Source organism: Apaloderma vittatum, unplaced genomic scaffold (assembly GCF_000703405.1).
Source record: "Apaloderma vittatum isolate BGI_N311 unplaced genomic scaffold, ASM70340v1 scaffold13475, whole genome shotgun sequence".
Lineage (NCBI taxonomy): Eukaryota > Metazoa > Chordata > Aves > Trogoniformes > Trogonidae > Apaloderma > Apaloderma vittatum.
Window position 1 is genome coordinate 20,646 of NW_009718878.1, and position 16,627 is coordinate 37,272.

The 16,627-nt window shown below is 36.7% G+C and overlaps 1 protein-coding gene across 1 annotated transcript in view; it reads left to right on the forward strand.

Annotated features, from left to right (window-relative positions):
- Positions 1-16,627, forward strand: part of TRRAP (transformation/transcription domain-associated protein) — an 82,307-nt gene that overhangs the window by 20,244 nt on the left and 45,436 nt on the right. Inside the window, 21 exon segments of the mRNA XM_009870422.1 lie at positions 554-705; positions 1,771-1,970; positions 2,729-2,946; positions 3,080-3,277; positions 3,871-4,131; positions 5,093-5,254; positions 5,547-5,643; positions 6,089-6,210; positions 6,892-7,062; positions 7,859-7,927; positions 10,558-10,677; positions 10,993-11,112; positions 11,472-11,636; positions 12,136-12,317; positions 12,601-12,799; positions 13,204-13,332; positions 13,961-14,227; positions 14,453-14,659; positions 15,544-15,702; positions 15,786-15,920; positions 16,123-16,233. Coding sequence (XP_009868724.1) covers positions 554-705; positions 1,771-1,970; positions 2,729-2,946; positions 3,080-3,277; positions 3,871-4,131; positions 5,093-5,254; positions 5,547-5,643; positions 6,089-6,210; positions 6,892-7,062; positions 7,859-7,927; positions 10,558-10,677; positions 10,993-11,112; positions 11,472-11,636; positions 12,136-12,317; positions 12,601-12,799; positions 13,204-13,332; positions 13,961-14,227; positions 14,453-14,659; positions 15,544-15,702; positions 15,786-15,920; positions 16,123-16,233 — 3,444 coding nt within the window.

The window sequence follows — 16,627 nt, forward strand, 5'->3', positions numbered from 1 at the left end:
TATCTTAAGAGATTACTGGAATTACTCTCTAATGTATTAAATAAATCTTTTTGCAAAATAGAAGAGTACCATTTCCATTAAGTAAACGGTGTTTGGAAATTGCTTACATGGACGTGTCATCGTGTGTGATGTAGCTCTTGATTTGCATGGAAAATCTGACAAAGTGGTTTGTAAGAACAAATAGAGTGCATACCTGCACTGTATAGTGATTCGGACCAGCAGTTACTGCTGGAGGGAAGGCGAGGAAATTTTTCTTGAGGGGAGAGAGAGAATGAAGGTGTACCTCACTTGTGGCTTAAGTGCTTTCTGATGGTGTGAATAAATGTATCTGCCGTGAAACTTTGCGTTGATAAAAGCACAGTAAATACCCTGACACTTTTATGTTCACTCTTTCAGGCATTCTCTCTATTTTTTAGCTTAGGCAGCTCAAATTGTTCATACCTTTAAAGTTACTCTTGATATCTATAAAGATACCATTCCCTTGATTAATCGCTTTATCGTAAATATTAAAACGATAAATGTTTGCTTACTATTTGTCTTCTTTTCATCGTAGGCAATTGAGACTGCTCTGGACTGTTTGAAGAGTGCTAACACGGAACCGTATTATCGGAGGCAAGCGTGGGAAGTAATCAAGTGTTTTTTAGTAGCTATGATGAGCCTGGATGATAACAAACATGCATTATACCAACTGCTTGCACATCCCAAGTATGACAATTCTTTAAATATAAATGTGTATGTAAAATTATTATAGTGTCTTTAGAACAACCTGATTTAGAGGCAATGGCTGGTCTAGGCAATGTGTTCTTCATGGGATTTTTCACATACTGGTTTATCCTGCTTCCTTCTAAATCAATGCAAGACTGTCCAGTAGAGGAATTTTGTCAGCATATTATGTGTTCAGGTTTCATTCTTAATTTTCTTCCCCTAATCACAGTCCAATGTCTAGTCTATTACATATGATCAGACATAATTTTTTAAATTAATTTTAGTTTAATGTATTTAAATAGTTGGAATATTCTGGTGCTTGATTATATTTTGTATGTACATCTAACTTTTTGCTAAAGAGAGATACAGAATTCAGATTCATTTAGTGACCAAACTATGACCTAATCACACGTACAACCTATGTTTGCCTTAGCGTGGGGGCTTTTTATTGTTTGGGGTTTTTTTTACGTTTTTTTACAGCTTTAGTCATTGATACTTAATGAGTTTCTTGCTTTTAGACAACTTTGGTATCTTTCCCCACAAAGTGCGTGTTGACTTTGACTCCTGCCGTGTAGTAAATGTAGTCAAGGAGCATAGTAGCTTTTATAATTTGGACTTGTTAGACTTGACATAAATATAGCTTTGCAATGAATAGGTTTTGTTGGGCAGTGATTTGATAAATAATGTTTCAGTCTTTCAAGATTAAAATGAAATGCCATTTTAAGAAAGGAAAAATGTCAAAATATTGAAAATGACATTCTGTAATTGAGTTGCAGTGTGATGCCCGTATACCTATTATTTGTAATATACGTGGCTTCTTCTGAACCACTGGCTTTAAATGTTCGTTGTGAAATTGGGCTATCCATCATGTTTGAGACAAGTGGTTGACAAAATTAATAAGGGCTGAGTGAACTGGTCTTGCTCCATCAAAATGAGGGGAAAATGGGAGGTGGAGAAGGAGTTAGATCTTGAGAGCAAACTTTAAATTGGGAAGATGACAGTGCTCACGATGGCGGCGCCAGTACTGTAGTTCAGGATTATAATGAACTTAATTTTGTCTTTCAGCTTTACTGAGAAGTCCATACCCAGTGTGATTATTTCACATCGATACAAAGCTCAGGATACTCCCGCTCGTAAAACGTTTGAACAGGCATTGACAGGGGCCTTCATGTCAGCAGTCATCAAAGATCTGAGGCCCAGTGCTCTGCCTTTTGTAGCCAGCTTAATCCGACATTACACGATGGTGGCAGTCGCTCAGCAGTGCGGTAAGTACAGCAGAATAGAGATCGTGTGGTCTCTCATGAGAGGGGTGGGGAAATTCTACTTTCCCTTTTAGTAATTTGTTTTAGGAAAGTCGTCATATTGCAGTTCCTTCCGGGTAGATATGTTGGTTTTTGTTTGATGACTGAACTATACTTTCGAACAGTGAAAAATTATTAAGCGAGTTCTAAAAAACCGATCACCTAATAATACTTCTAAAATGCTGCAGCCAATGAAATAGTTACAGCTTGGAACAGTTTATATTTCCAGAAGGTTTGTATAACTCAAAGTACACAAGTAGTTTTGTGGCTGGACTTTGGGTTGTTTCCACTTGTGGTTTTGAAGGACCATCAGAGAAACTAAGTAAATGTTAGAGCATTGCAGTGTCCTGTATCTATAAAACTTTTTGTTTGGAGTTGAACTGTATGACAAGTAATTTGGGAAAAGACATCCTATAACCATATCACTCTTCGTTGTCACATTAATGTAACTTGAATTTTTATGATTCCTCATTTTAATTAAACTTTCTTGCAGTGCATAGTCTAGTGCATGGAAGAAAATATTCAAGTAGATGTAATCTTTTCTTCTAAGAGTGAGGAATGCCTAACCATCCATTTATATGCAAATAGACACAGGGCTTACTGGTTTTGCCATCAGCTAGTCAGAGGAGCGGTAAAATCTAATTGAAAGACTATTCATATTGAAATATCCATTGTCTTTTCTTTTCCTCTCCTCTCTCTTTCTTCCCCAACACAAATTACAGGTCCTTTTTTACTGCAGTGCTATCAGGTTGGAAGCCAGCCTAGCACAGCCATGTTTCATAGTGAAGAAAATGGGTCAAAAGGCATGGATCCCTTGGTGCTTATTGATGCCATAGCAATCTGCATGGCATATGAGGAGAAAGAGCTCTGCAAAATCGGAGAGGTGGCTCTAGCAGTGATATTTGACGTTGCAAGCATTATCTTGGGTTCCAAGGAAAGGGTAATATATAAGTAGTCATTTTTAAAATGTATTTAAATGAACCGATTTCAATCAGTGTAATTTTGCTTCTAAAATTTTGGAGGCTACCAGCAAGCTGAAAAAGCAAACTGATACATTTCTTTATTGTTTCCAGGCTTGTCAGCTTCCCTTGTTCTCGTACATTGTGGAACGCTTATGTGCTTGCTGTTATGAACAAGCTTGGTATGCTAAACTGGGAGGTGTTGTTTCAATTAAATTTCTTATGGAACGACTGCCACTAATTTGGGTCCTGCAGAACCAGCAGACTTTCCTGAAGGCACTTCTCTTTGTTATGATGGATCTCACTGGAGAGGTATTTAATGAATTAATTACTGCAAATAGTATGGGGGAAACAAACTTTTTTGCTTAAATGCACACAGATTTTACTCCATAACGTGTCGTATCTGTAAAAGTTATGAGTGAATTCTAGTAATTTTAACTTATTCCTAGTTTCAGGTCTTGGTTTGAAGTCTGTTTTTTTACACATAACTTCAAAAAGTTTTTGAGCAGAAAAGTCCAGGTTGCATTCAGATCAGTGGAAGAACACTAGATTCCCTGTCACTTACATGAAAGCCGCTGTTTCCTTTCTGTGTTTAGTTTGAAAGGTGTTAATCTTTTATCAGAAAGCTGTGTGTAAGATCTGCTTGACCTTTTCTCAGTTGTGAATCACGGTGACAGCAATTCTAGGGAGTCCGATTTAGAAAATTGTATAGTATTGAAACTCGCAGTTTAGAAATGATTGGTGGGAAGACTAGTTGAATATGTGTTCTTTTAAAGCTTTATATGTTTTTAGCTGTTTGCAGAGGATTCATCAAAATCAAATGCTAAGTTCATTGATGAGTACTATGTAGATTGGTGATTTTTGTTCTATACTTATTTAATAAAAGTAATCTATCGTACCTTTAGGTTTCCAATGGAGCAGTTGCTATGGCGAAGACCACATTAGAACAGCTCTTGATTAGATGTGCAACTCCTTTAAAAGATGAAGAAAAAACAGAAGAAATCCTAGCAGCACAGGAAAAGTCTTTTCATCACGTAACACATGACCTCGTTCGAGAAGTAACCTCTCCAAACTCTACTGTGAGAAAACAGGCCATGCATTCGTTGCAGGTTCTTGCACAAGTCACTGGAAAAAGTGTCACAGTGATTATGGAGCCACATAAAGAGGTAAGCAGAAATACTTCCGGAAAGTGAGTTTGAAGTTGTTGACCAGTTTGGATTTGCAAAATCTGAGAACATTTTCCCACAGCAGTGAATTAAGTTGCTGGTGCTTTGGTAGCATGTGATTCTCATTTGCTAAGTTTCATTGTTCTAAAATACACTGTGGCTGGAGTACTACAGGGATTCATACAAGCTGTGCCTGACTACTTACCCAGTATTTGTTGTGTCTTCAGGTTGATTTACTTCCTGAAACTACAGATTGCTCCTCCTATCACCAATCAGACATAGACTAGGCCGGGTAGATACACGCTGCATTTTGAACCTCAATTTTGTGTTGCTCTCTAAATATGAGGCATATTGCTATGCCTTTCCCTATCCAAAAAGAGACTAAAAAGATCAGAGCTGGTTGAAATAACTTTCTGCAAGATACGCCTTAAAGCTGGTAGTACTCATTGTCTTGAAAGACAAGTAAACGTACGTAAGCCTTAAGGGCCACAACTATATGTGGAATTAGAGATGTTGTTTTTGTAGTTTGGGAGCAGAGAAGCCTTCTGATTGATACCTAAAGGTGTTTGTGGGGGAAAGCGAGAAGTTGCTATAGTGGAAAAAACCTTACATTAATGTTTTTCTCATGTTTAGGGATCTGAAGTTATTCTTGTTTTTTGACTTGAACATATGAAATGCTGAAGTCTATGAACTTTTTTGTTGTTTATAACATTATGTGATGTTATTAAATATAATAAATCTGTTCACAGAGACTATGTAAGAGTCACAGAAATGCAGTTGTTTTGTTATGTGTGAATTAAATTAGAGAAATACATAGTGATTTCTGAAAACGTATGTCCAGAGCAACAATAGCAAATAAATGGAAACGTGTGGCCATGACTGATGATGTCTTTTTAGTGGCTAGGTCTGTGGGGTCATTTGAATAGGCTGCTAATTCAGTCATCTAAATTACATTGTGTAGGTTCTCCAAGACATGGTTCCTCCTAAAAAGCATTTACTTAGGCATCAACCTGCAAATGCCCAAATTGGCCTGATGGAGGGGAATACGTTTTGCACGACCCTGCAACCTCGACTGTTTACAATGGATCTAAATGTTGTAGAACACAAAGTCTTCTACACAGAGGTACTTTCTTTCTTATATCCTCATATTTGAATGTCGATATTTAAGTAGTGACGATGTTAGAACCTTCATTGTTAAAAATACATATTTTTTCTGTGCATTTTAAACATTCACCGAAATGTAAGAATTAACCTTTTGAAACGTGAACAGAGGTCTGCTTTTACCTATAGCATACTAGTTAATTTAAGCAGAATATTTGAAGTTCCTCTTTGAAGAAGCGAGACTCAAAAGGTAACTGAAAATACCGTTTCAAATGTGATTCACAATGCTGTGCTGTTGCTTATTTTTTCCCTAGTTACTGAATTTATGTGAGGCTGAAGATGCTGCCTTAATGAAACTACCTTGTTACAAAAGTCTTCCATCGCTTGTACCCCTTCGAATTGCAGCCTTAAGTAAGTAAAACTTCTTGAAGAAAATTAGGTGTAGATAAGTGTCCTTGTGAGCCACGGGCAGTCTTGTTCCCAAGATCAGCAGAAGACTTGAGCACTTGACGACTGATGACTGCTCTCTAGAGGTCACAGTTTAATGGAGAGAATAATGGGAAAGTATCACTGCTTTCTTAATGACTAGGATATAGTTTCTGAGATGAATCCAAAATATTTGGAGACTAATTACATTGTATAGCATTAGGAAAACTTTAGAACACTATTAATAGAATTACCATTCTTATATTATTTTATTATGCTTTTTTTTGGCAAAGCACGCTATGCTTTAGCTGACTGTAATTTAAGATGAAATAAAAGAAACGTGAAGAGACGTAGACTTAAGTTTTTTAGCATTTTTCTCTCTCTTGAAATTGAGTTAATAAAGAGAAAAAATGTTCTTTGATATTTGCAGATGCTCTAGCTGCCTGCAATTACTTGCCTCAGTCGAGAGAGAAAATTATTGCTGCACTTTTCAAGGCACTTAATTCAACAAATAATGAACTGCAGGAGGCAGGAGAAGCATGCATGAGAAAGGTTAGTGTCTTTTAATACACTATACTGTGTTAATACTAGTATTTTACATTTGTTTAGGCTGTTGACTGATTTGAAGTCAGATTGTCTTTTTGTGTCCCTCTGCCCACGAGAATACACTTATTTATGGCTTGCTTAACAATACCGTTGGGTTGAGAGATAAGAGGGAGCAACTAAGGATTGTTCTGACCCGTGCATCTGGTGTAAGATTTTTCTGATGATTTTTTTCCTGTGATAAATCCATGCCCACAAGATGTTTGGTTATGACAGGAAATATTCTCCCTGACTTGCAGCCAGGCTCTCTTGACCTTTACGTTACTCAAGATGTGTGCAGATTGCAACACAGAAATCTACTCTATTGCCTTTGGCCAGATTCTTAATAAAGCAGTGTCTAAGTAGTTTGTCCATAGCTGTGTATTTAGTTTATAGCTGTGGCAATTTTTCAGTCTATAATTAAGATCTCCTACTTGATTACTTCATGAAATGCCCTACCGTTCATCAGAAATGCTTCTCAAATCCATCTTGTGACTGTATGTCTTTCCAGCAATAAATATTGTTTAAGCTATGGCATTCTGAAGGTACAAAATAAAAGAAGAAAAATCAAGTCAGCCAAATTTATTTTAAGAAAGACGCTTGCATAAAACTCACTCTCTATCTGTATCTTAATCCTATACTGTCTTGCAGTTCTTGGAAGGAGCTACTATAGAAGTTGATCAAATTCATACACACATGAGACCGCTGCTTATGATGTTGGGAGACTATCGAAGTCTGACGCTGAATGTTGTGAATCGTCTGACATCTGTCACTAGACTTTTTCCAAACTCTTTTAATGATAAATTCTGTGATCAGATGATGGTAAACCAGTTCAAGTTTTTTTATCTCTTCCGGAAGGAATTTTCTTTTAGCTAATATTCGTGTTGTTGAAAAGTCAAAGAACAGTTCCGTAACAACTCAATGTATATATTAAAAGATTTTTGTTTTGCAATTAATAGGGAAGAAAGTCTTTAAACATTTTGACTTTATTTCTAAACAACTACTAAACCGGAAAGTAAAGAGATATTTTCTAGTGAAGACATGCCAAGTTATGCTAAGATCTGCTTGCACAAACTTGTCTCTGTTAGGTGTTAGCAGCGTAATGTGTTAAGTAAACCCTTGAAAATATCTTTTACTCCTCAGTAGACTAAGGCTGTTTTGGTGTTTTCTTAATTTCTTAGAGTCATTGAATGGTCCAGGTTGAAAGGGACTTAGAGATGATCTAATCCAATCTCCCTGGGCAAGAATGCCTCTCAATTTATAAAATGTACAAAACAGTGGAAGGTATTACCTGTCTTATTTCCAGTTTTTTAAACTGTGTATGTGAATTTTTTATCCTTTTGCCATGGATGTTTAAATATTCAAATGCATACGCATAAAGCAGAACATAAAGCCTTTTGGACTTGAGGTTTTTATGCATTTTAATGTATGTACTGATATGGAGAGCCTTTTGGCAACAGTAAACTCTTCAGTCTGAGCAAATGAAAATAACAAGGTTTTTCCTTTGTTTCCTTCAAACAATCATTTATGCCTTTACTGTTCTTGTAGCATATGCTGTCACTTGCTAGAATAGAACAGTATAATTAGGAGAATAATACTAATTATTTTCTCTTTGTAGCAACACCTGCGTAAATGGATGGAAGTTGTAGTTATTACACACAAAGGTGGACAACGGAGTGATGGAAATGTAAGTTAATGAATGCTTTTATGTGGGAAGACAAGAAATAAATAGTATTAATGTTTTCAAATGACAGAACTCATTCAGTTTTAAATGTTGCTGTAACTGAGTACACACTGATGTTTTGTTACAAGCTAATGAACTTGTATATGTAATATATAATGAACTTGTAATATGTATAGCGAATATTTGCTACAAATCTTAGTAAGAGGAGCTTCTTAGCCGCTGAAGATGGTTACTTTAAAGCCTATTCTGTAGAGGTTGGTGTGGGAACAGCTCATTGATTTTTTTTATATTCTTTTTCACCTCAGGATTTTCTGCTTAGAAATCTTTTCTTCACTGGAGTGGCTGAGTTGCTCCGCAGCATAATCCTTTTTTCTTTTTTTTTTGCTGATATGTTTGATGTTCATAATGTAGTCTTTTGAAAATTACACAGATTAATAATACAATCTAAGTTAATTTTAAATATAATTTATGAAAAACAAGTTCAGTATTTACCAGTTGAGGTCACATTAAAATCTCCCATCCCATCAGTGTTGAGCTGTGGGAAGCTGATGGGTTTTCTTTATAAAGGGAAAATTGCCCAGCGTACTGCCAGCCCGCTGTGCTCTGAGCAGTGTGGCACTGAAGGGAATTCCTGCCTCAGTGTTGTTTCCTGTAGATTACCAGAGTTCCCATAATCATATTATGATTTTATTAATAGTATTTATTACTGCATCTAGGAAAAAATTGGGGGGGGAATTTTAGTAATTTCTTTGTTTTTCAGATTAGAATGAAATTAGGTTGGCTTTTGATTTTCCTCAAAACATCGAAGTGGCTTAATGGCTTTTCATTACTCTTTCCTGTCATTGCAAAGAGAGCTTTTAAATCTCGATTTAGGCCTTGCTTTATAATTGATCTGGCTTTTCGCTGATAGAGTAGTTTGTTTCTTATATTTAAATTCAAAACCTGCATTTTTCAGTTAAACACATTTGATTCAGGTCAGGGTAGTTCTAAGGTCTTAATTTTTAGGTAGGAGTCTCTTTTCCTCAAATGTGATGGATTACAAATACACATTTAATTGTGAGCTCTCCTGCTTTAAATGTTTTCTGTTGATGTTTTCTATGTAGTCGTGTGTTTAGTCTCCTAAAGCTATAATTTTTCTTTCCTTAGTACTGGTTTAAAACCTCTGTATGTTGAGGGGTAGGTGCTTAATAGACACTTGAGAAGGAACTTGCTGTCACATCTTGAGGGAGAAGTCTGTGGAAAATAATTTCAAATGGAGTCATGTGCCTGCAAAGCTGATTGAAATACTACTTTTCCTCTGCAGTTGTTACTCTGAAGTTTCCTTAAAAATGAAAACTAGGGAAGTGGAGGGGAGCACAGACAGCGTGGTGTTCATACAGCGATGTGGCAGGCGGTGTTCCTCTGTCCGCGTGTACAGAGCACTGTTGCTAGAGTTGCGTCTTCTAATGGTGGAAGAACTAGGATGGTGAAACTGGTGGTCGGAGTTTTACTGTAGCTGGCCTTTCCCTTACTCTAGCATGTCTTTATTCAGCACAGACAGATATATATACGTCTAAACAAAGCACGAGTGGGAAAATGTGCTTTTCATCCTAATTCTTAGGAGAGCAATTCAGAGCATGGGCCATACTCCGTCTCCATTCTTTCAGTTTGAGATGAGAAAATAACTCTACTGAAGTCAGCTTCTGACTGCAACCTGAAGAATAGCACACACTGATTTGTTCATTTATTTGATATTTTTGTGGGCTTTTTCTTTTCATGCCTTGACTTCTCTCTTGGTTCAGCCTGCTGTGGAAGGGGTAGAGTTGAGAAACTCAGTGGAGGCACCAGGAAGTTCTTTGTTGTGGGATTTCTTTTATTTGTTTTTATATTTTCTTTTAAATTGTGGTTTGTTAGTTTTCTTGTTGTGTTTTGGGCAGAGTACATTGTGCCTTTGAATTGTCTTCTGTTTGTCTTTGGCAGAGTTGTTTTGATAACATTGCTGTTGCGGGTGTTAAGCATGTTTGTACTAGGAAGGGCAGGATTTTTAGTTTCTGTGAGGGCATGAGTGCTTTCAAAAGATTTTATACGTGTTCTCAGTCTCACACCTCAGTCCATGAGAGTAGTCTTGTGTGGGTCTGTCTAGGCAGATTATGTTAAAGGAGTGGGGCCTAGTATCTTCTGTGTAAATTCATTTGAGAAAATGCAATGTGCTTGGTAATATTTTTTGTATACTGCATACTGTCTCTTTTTCTTTGTGCCTCACCTGGTGTTGCGGGGTATGTGTGAGAAATTGTTTAGAGAGGAATGTCTGGCTTTTTGATGCATGAGCCACTTGGTGTAGTGCAGTGAGCACTTTGTAACTCCCCCAGAACCATTATCATTACACGATGTTTGACTCTTACCTGTAACACGCCGCTATACTGACAAAAAAGTTAAAATTAAACCATGATATTACAAGGGGGGAAGGGCAGACTTCCACAAGAGCAATTTTCTCCATACATCATGGTAAGTGGATGCTGTATCCATGTTAACCCTTTGCATTTGGTTGCTGGCTATGTCAATTTAGAGAGGAAGAAAATAAACAGGATGTGTGGTACTCTTCTTATGTCTTTAGCTGGTAATATTAATTTAATCGTATTTCTTATTATCTGTAGGAAATGAAGATTTGTTCAGCAATTATAAATCTATTTCACCTGATTCCAGCTGCCCCTCAGACGTTGGTTAAACCTTTGCTGGAAGTTGTTATGAAAACAGAACGAGCAATGTTAATTGAGGTAAAAGGGAAAGTTAATGTTAATGGTTTTGCTTTATAGTATTTTTAAACATTATTATATAATAATAGTAATATTTTAAACATGGTGTGGAAACATTTGGCCTAGTAAATATGCTTTTCAAGCCTTTTGGGAGGTGTTAACATTTGTGCTAAACTCTGAAGAGTGAAGTTTTGAAATCGTCCATAAGTTATCATCGTAGAAGTTCTCAGCATTTTGTATCTGCATAAATGTCAAGTCAAATGTATTTTCCTGAATGCTAGTGAATTAGTAGACAATGCTCTGTGTGCTTGACACCAAGTTTTATGAATCTTGCAGGCTGGCAGTCCGTTCAGGGAACCGCTGATAAAATTTTTGACACGTCATCCATCTCAAACTGTGGAGCTCTTCATGATGGAAGCCACTTTAAATGACCCACAGTGGAGCAGAATGTTTATGGTAAGATGTGTGGGCAGGAGAGCAGGAAAAAGCCGTCATCTCCGCAAATCAGATGAAGAAAAAGTTTTTCATTGTTTCCATCTTTTTTTCTCTGTATGACCTCGTAGTCCTTAATCATGGTCTGACTCTTACTGTGGGGTTCTTGTTCACCATTTTATAGTTGCTTGTCCCAAGATGTTGATTTTGTACCTTTCCAGATCATGGAGGATTATTACTGAAGTTGTAGAGGTTGTTTTTATATATGAGAAATATAACCTCTGCAACTTCAGAGGGGAATATAAAAGCTACAGGATGATATAGGCTTTTGGAATTTTTGCTTTTAAAGGTTGTCATTAAAATTATTTCTTCCCCTTCTTCAGAGTTTTTTAAAACATAAAGATGCCAAACCTCTACGAGATGTACTGGCAGCTAATCCAAACCGATTTATCACTCTGCTGTTACCTGTTGGTACCCAGGCAGCTGTTAGACCTGGTTCTCCAAGCACTACCACAATGCGTCTCGATCTGCAGTTTCAGGCTATCAAGGTATTAATTTATTCTTGTTTGTCTCTGCCCTAGGTGGTAGAAACCTCTTTAAGTACAAGCCTGTAACACACTTTTGAGTGTGTGTGTATTTATTGTAGCTTGTGGAAAAACACTTGTAAAAATGAAAAACGTTTGTAGTCAGTGTCACTCTGCAAAGGGAAAAGAGACTCCAATGAACTATACTTTTTAAGAATCAAGTAAGATACAAGATGAAAACACTGTAACAAACTTTTTTTTTAAAAAAGGAAATTCCTTTGAGAATTGATCAAACTCGTTTTTATTTTTCCTCTTTTTTTAGGAATATTTTAGAACCTTAATTGATCTTAAAGAAAGGAAATTCCTTTGAGAATTGCTCAAACTCGTTTTTATTTTTCCTCTTTTTTAAGGAATATTTTAGAACCTTAATTGATCTTAAAGAAGTGCTTGTATTAAATCATTGTTTCTACTGACAGATCTGTTTTGTGTTGACTGTGCATTTGTCTTGTTTTGCTTTTGACAGATCATAAGTATTATTGTTAAGAATGATGAATGTTGGTTAGCAAATCAACATTCCCTGGTGAATCAGCTGAAACGAGTATGGGTGAGTGAAGCTTTTCAGGAGAGGCATCGTAAGGAGAATATGGCTGCGACAAATTGGAAAGAACCTAAGCTATTAGCATATTGCTTGTTGAATTACTGCAAGTAAGTAAAAACATTTATTTCCTATAGCTTACATACTTTTTTTTGTAATTTGAAAATAGTGTAAAGGTATACAAGGGCGTTAAAAATGATTTGCAGCTGCAGAAGAGAAAGTTTAATATATTTCATAACACTACCACTAGCTCTAAAAGCATGCCTCCGATACAGCCTGCTCCTGTGCCTCTGCTTGTTTAAAACCAAGATTAGTTTCTTCATCAAGTCATCAGCATAGTAGCTTGATTGGGTATTTTTTCACAGAAGCTTTTTATTTTATATGTTTTTACAGAAGGAATTATGGTGATATAGAGTTGCTCTTCCAGTTGCTTCGAGCTTTCACCGGTCGATTTCTCTGCAATATGACTTTCTTAAAGGAGTACATGGAAGAAGAGATCCCTAAAAACTACAGTATTCTCCAAAAACGGGCTTTGTTCTTCCGCTTTGTAGACTTCAATGACCCGAACTTTGGAGATGAACTTAAAGCCAAGGTAACTAAGGCAATTAAATCAAGGAAGCCTGATATTTAAGTTTAATTTTCTTCTTGGAAACTAGGGCAACAAAACTTGCTTACTTAAATGTCAACGAGTTAGGTAATTGGCAGAGCCATTTAGGTGGAAATATCATACCTGAAGAAGAGTGATAATAAGCAGAGACAGCAATTCATCTTGCTTTCAATGCTGACTGCTTTAGTTTACACTTTCTAAGAATCTTTGCCCTTGGAAGGGGGAAAGAGGGGAAAAAAATCCATGTGTCTATTTCTTAAGGTTTTATTTATTGCTTCCCTTTGTAGTGCATTGAATGTGTCTAACATGCAGGTTTGCAGCTGAAATTATTTGACTATTGACTACCATCAGAAGAATCCAATAGCTGACTATAACTTCTTTTTTTGTAGGTGCTGCAACATGTCCTGAACCCTGCTTTCTTGTACAGTTTTGAAAAGGGAGAGGGTGAACAGCTTTTGGGACCCCCAAACCCAGAAGGAGATAATCCAGAAAGCATCACTAGTGTTTTTATAACAAAGGTAAGAGTCCTTCTTTACATTAAAGTGCCTGAAAATAAAAACAAAAAATTGTTTCTGTTATTTGGCTTTTTGATCCTGATTTGAATTAATTGTGCTGTTTCTAAATATTAGGATCAGTTGTATGAAATCAGGTCATCGTAGCTTTAAATTGTTGTGAGATTCATTAGTTGGATTGGACTGCAATTTTCAGTTTACAGTGTCTTTAGGACTTGACTGTCTTTAGAAATGAGCCTTATGTGGCTGTAATCCCAGTCTTTCCTAAGCAAAGCTTTCAATGAATGAACATCGGTTATCTTTGTAATTCACTTCCATTTCATTGAACCAGTTAGCAGTTACAAAGTAGATGTTGAAGATGAAAGTTGGAGTTTTGTTTTTTTTTTTTTTTTATAGGTTGGCACTTTGGAATTTCCTAGATGTGCTCATTGTTTAAAAGCTGTCACCTCAGGAGGTTGTTTTTGTGGATATTAAACTGGGTCCAAAGAGTGGTTATAATTCTTAGTCATCTTCAAAGACTGCTCAACCCTCAGAAAGCTAGGGCTTTACTTTTGTAGGTAATAAGGTTTTTTTTTTTTCCTTTTTTTTACCTGTCCTCTTCTTCCTTCTTTTCTTTGATCATCCCTGGGACTAGGTACTTGATCCAGAAAAACAGGCTGATATGTTGGATTCTCTCAGGATCTATCTCCTGCAGTTTGCCACGCTGCTGGTTGAGCACGCTCCACACCACATTCATGACAATAACAAAAACCGGAACAGCAAACTGCGGCGCCTCATGACGTTTGCTTGGCCTTGCCTCCTCTCCAAGGCATGTGTGGACCCAGCATGCAAGTACAGTGGCCATCTGCTGCTGGCACACATCATCGCAAAATTTGCCATACATAAGAAGATAGTTCTGCAGGTATTGGCTGTAGGCTTTCATGTAAAGGATGTTGATAAGTTCTGCGGTGTGATTTCCTAAATTTTAAAATGCAGAGTTAAAGGGTGCACAGTAGTTCTGGATATTGAGTATACAAATAACAGTTACGTTCATATGCAACAAAGAAGCGTGTTGTAGTTTCTCTTCAGTGCTTTATTTTTATAAATATGTATAACATTAATGGTGATCAGAAACTTTGCTGTTTAGGTTTTCCACAGTCTCCTAAAAGCTCACGCAATGGAGGCCCGAGCTATTGTCAGGCAAGCGATGGCTATTCTGACTCCAGCTGTGCCTGCTCGCATGGAGGATGGACATCAGATGCTGACGCACTGGACACGAAAAATCATTGTGGAAGAGGGTCATACAGTTCCACAGCTAGTTCATATTTTGCACTTGATAGTACAACATTTCAAGGTAGTTGTACCAGTTATTCTGGTAGTCAAGTGTGTGTCGGATATCAAGGAGGAAACTGCAGTTTGATTAGGAAAAAAGCGCACTCTGATTGACAGGGTTTAGCTTCAGAAGGAATCAGCTGTCTGCAAAGATATTTATTTAAATTGGAAAGCAACTGTTAAAATTAAATACTGAAATACTTATTAAGCTTTATCATGATTGAAGTTCCAACTCAAAAAGTTAGGTGAAACCTGCAAGATTAATTCATTGCATGGGCATTAGCAGTGCTTATTAGTAGAGCTGTGAAGATTCTTTAAGAATTATTTAAAAAAATGCAGACCCATATTCTTTTCCATTCTCCAGTAATCCTTGTTCTTTTGGCTTTCTGTATTCTTGGGGTTAACTAGGTAATTTTATTTTCAGCTTATGTATATTGAGAAACATTAAACAAATGTTTCTAATGCAGAATGACAATATAGGAGCATTTTTGAAAACGCATTATTAAAATGTGTTCCAAAGTAATAGCTAGGTCATATGCATTTAAGGCACTTTTGAGGAAATGATGCCTCGGTACTTTTTGAAAAATACCTGGGTGTATTCAATATGTGAATTACAGCTTTCTAAAAGGATTGGAAAAAATTTGAAATTATTAGTCCTTGAGAAAAATTATGTATCTATCAAGAACATGTTCATTTGTGTGTGTGAAATTAGCAGTTGCTACTGAAAATTGTAGCCAAAATTTTATTTTCAAAGCACCAGTTACTTTTCTGGAGTGCAAAGTTTGAACATGGTACAGATTTAGCAAACTTTGATGTTAAAGCAGAATGACAAAATGGTCTTTATTTCAACTCTGTTGTTTTTGTGTAGAATTTTATTGGTTAATGGCTGTGAAACCTTCTTTTCAGGTTTATTACCCAGTGAGACATCACTTGGTTCAGCATATGGTTAGTGCCATGCAGAGGCTGGGCTTCACTCCCAGTGTTACGATAGAGCAAAGAAAATTAGCTGTGGATCTTGCTGAAGTAGTTATTAAATGGGAATTGCAAAGAATTAAAGACCAGCAGGTAGGAAGTCTAAATAAACGGTTAAAGATTGAAATGTTGTGCAGTTCGATACTTTTTTAACGTGCACATTGCTGATATTTCAGCCAGATTCAGATATGGATTCAGGTGGAAGTGGAGAAGGTGCAAGTTCTGCCTCATCTGCTGTTAAGAGAGGATTGTCTGTGGATTCTGGCCAAGAAGTGAAACGATTCAGGACGGCTACAGGAGCGATAAGTGCTGTAAGAAAATAGCGGGTTTTGTTCAGAGACTCTGAAATGATAATCTGCACTGACTAAGCAATTTAGTGCAGTTGTTTTTCACACATAATTTGAAACTCCCCGAGGTGAAGGTTAGAATTTTAGAAAATATTTAAAATATGTTCTACTTGTTGTTACTCTCCTTCAGTGTTGGATATGGGTTTTGTGGTTTTTATACTTGCAGGTATTTGGACGGAGCCAATCCTTGCCAGGAGCTGATGCACTTCTTTCCAAGCCTATTGACAAGCAGCATACAGATACCGTCGTGAATTTCTTGATTAGAATTGCTTGCCAGGTAGTATGTTTATCCTGATACGCAAATAGCAATGCAGCATTAGTAGCCGTAACCCCCTCTTCATAAGAGCCCTTTTATGCTTAGATTAGTCTCGTGTTTGTTTGTATAATTTCTTTTGCTGAAAAGTTAGAAACTTTGATATTAAATTGGACAAAAAGTGGAATTTTTTAATTTTAAGGAGGAACTCAATTGAATTTGATAACTAGTTTCTGCATGTTTATAGCCTGATGCAGGGAGCATGCACTTTGAACGTAGAAATTTAAATGTGGATGGTTGCAATCCAGATTTTGAAGTTGAAAGAGTTTCCATTTTACTGCGGTGTTGATTGCTTCTAGCATTTAGTTTGCTCTTTACCTTCTCTTTTCAAGCAAATACTGTGTCAGGAATGCAATCG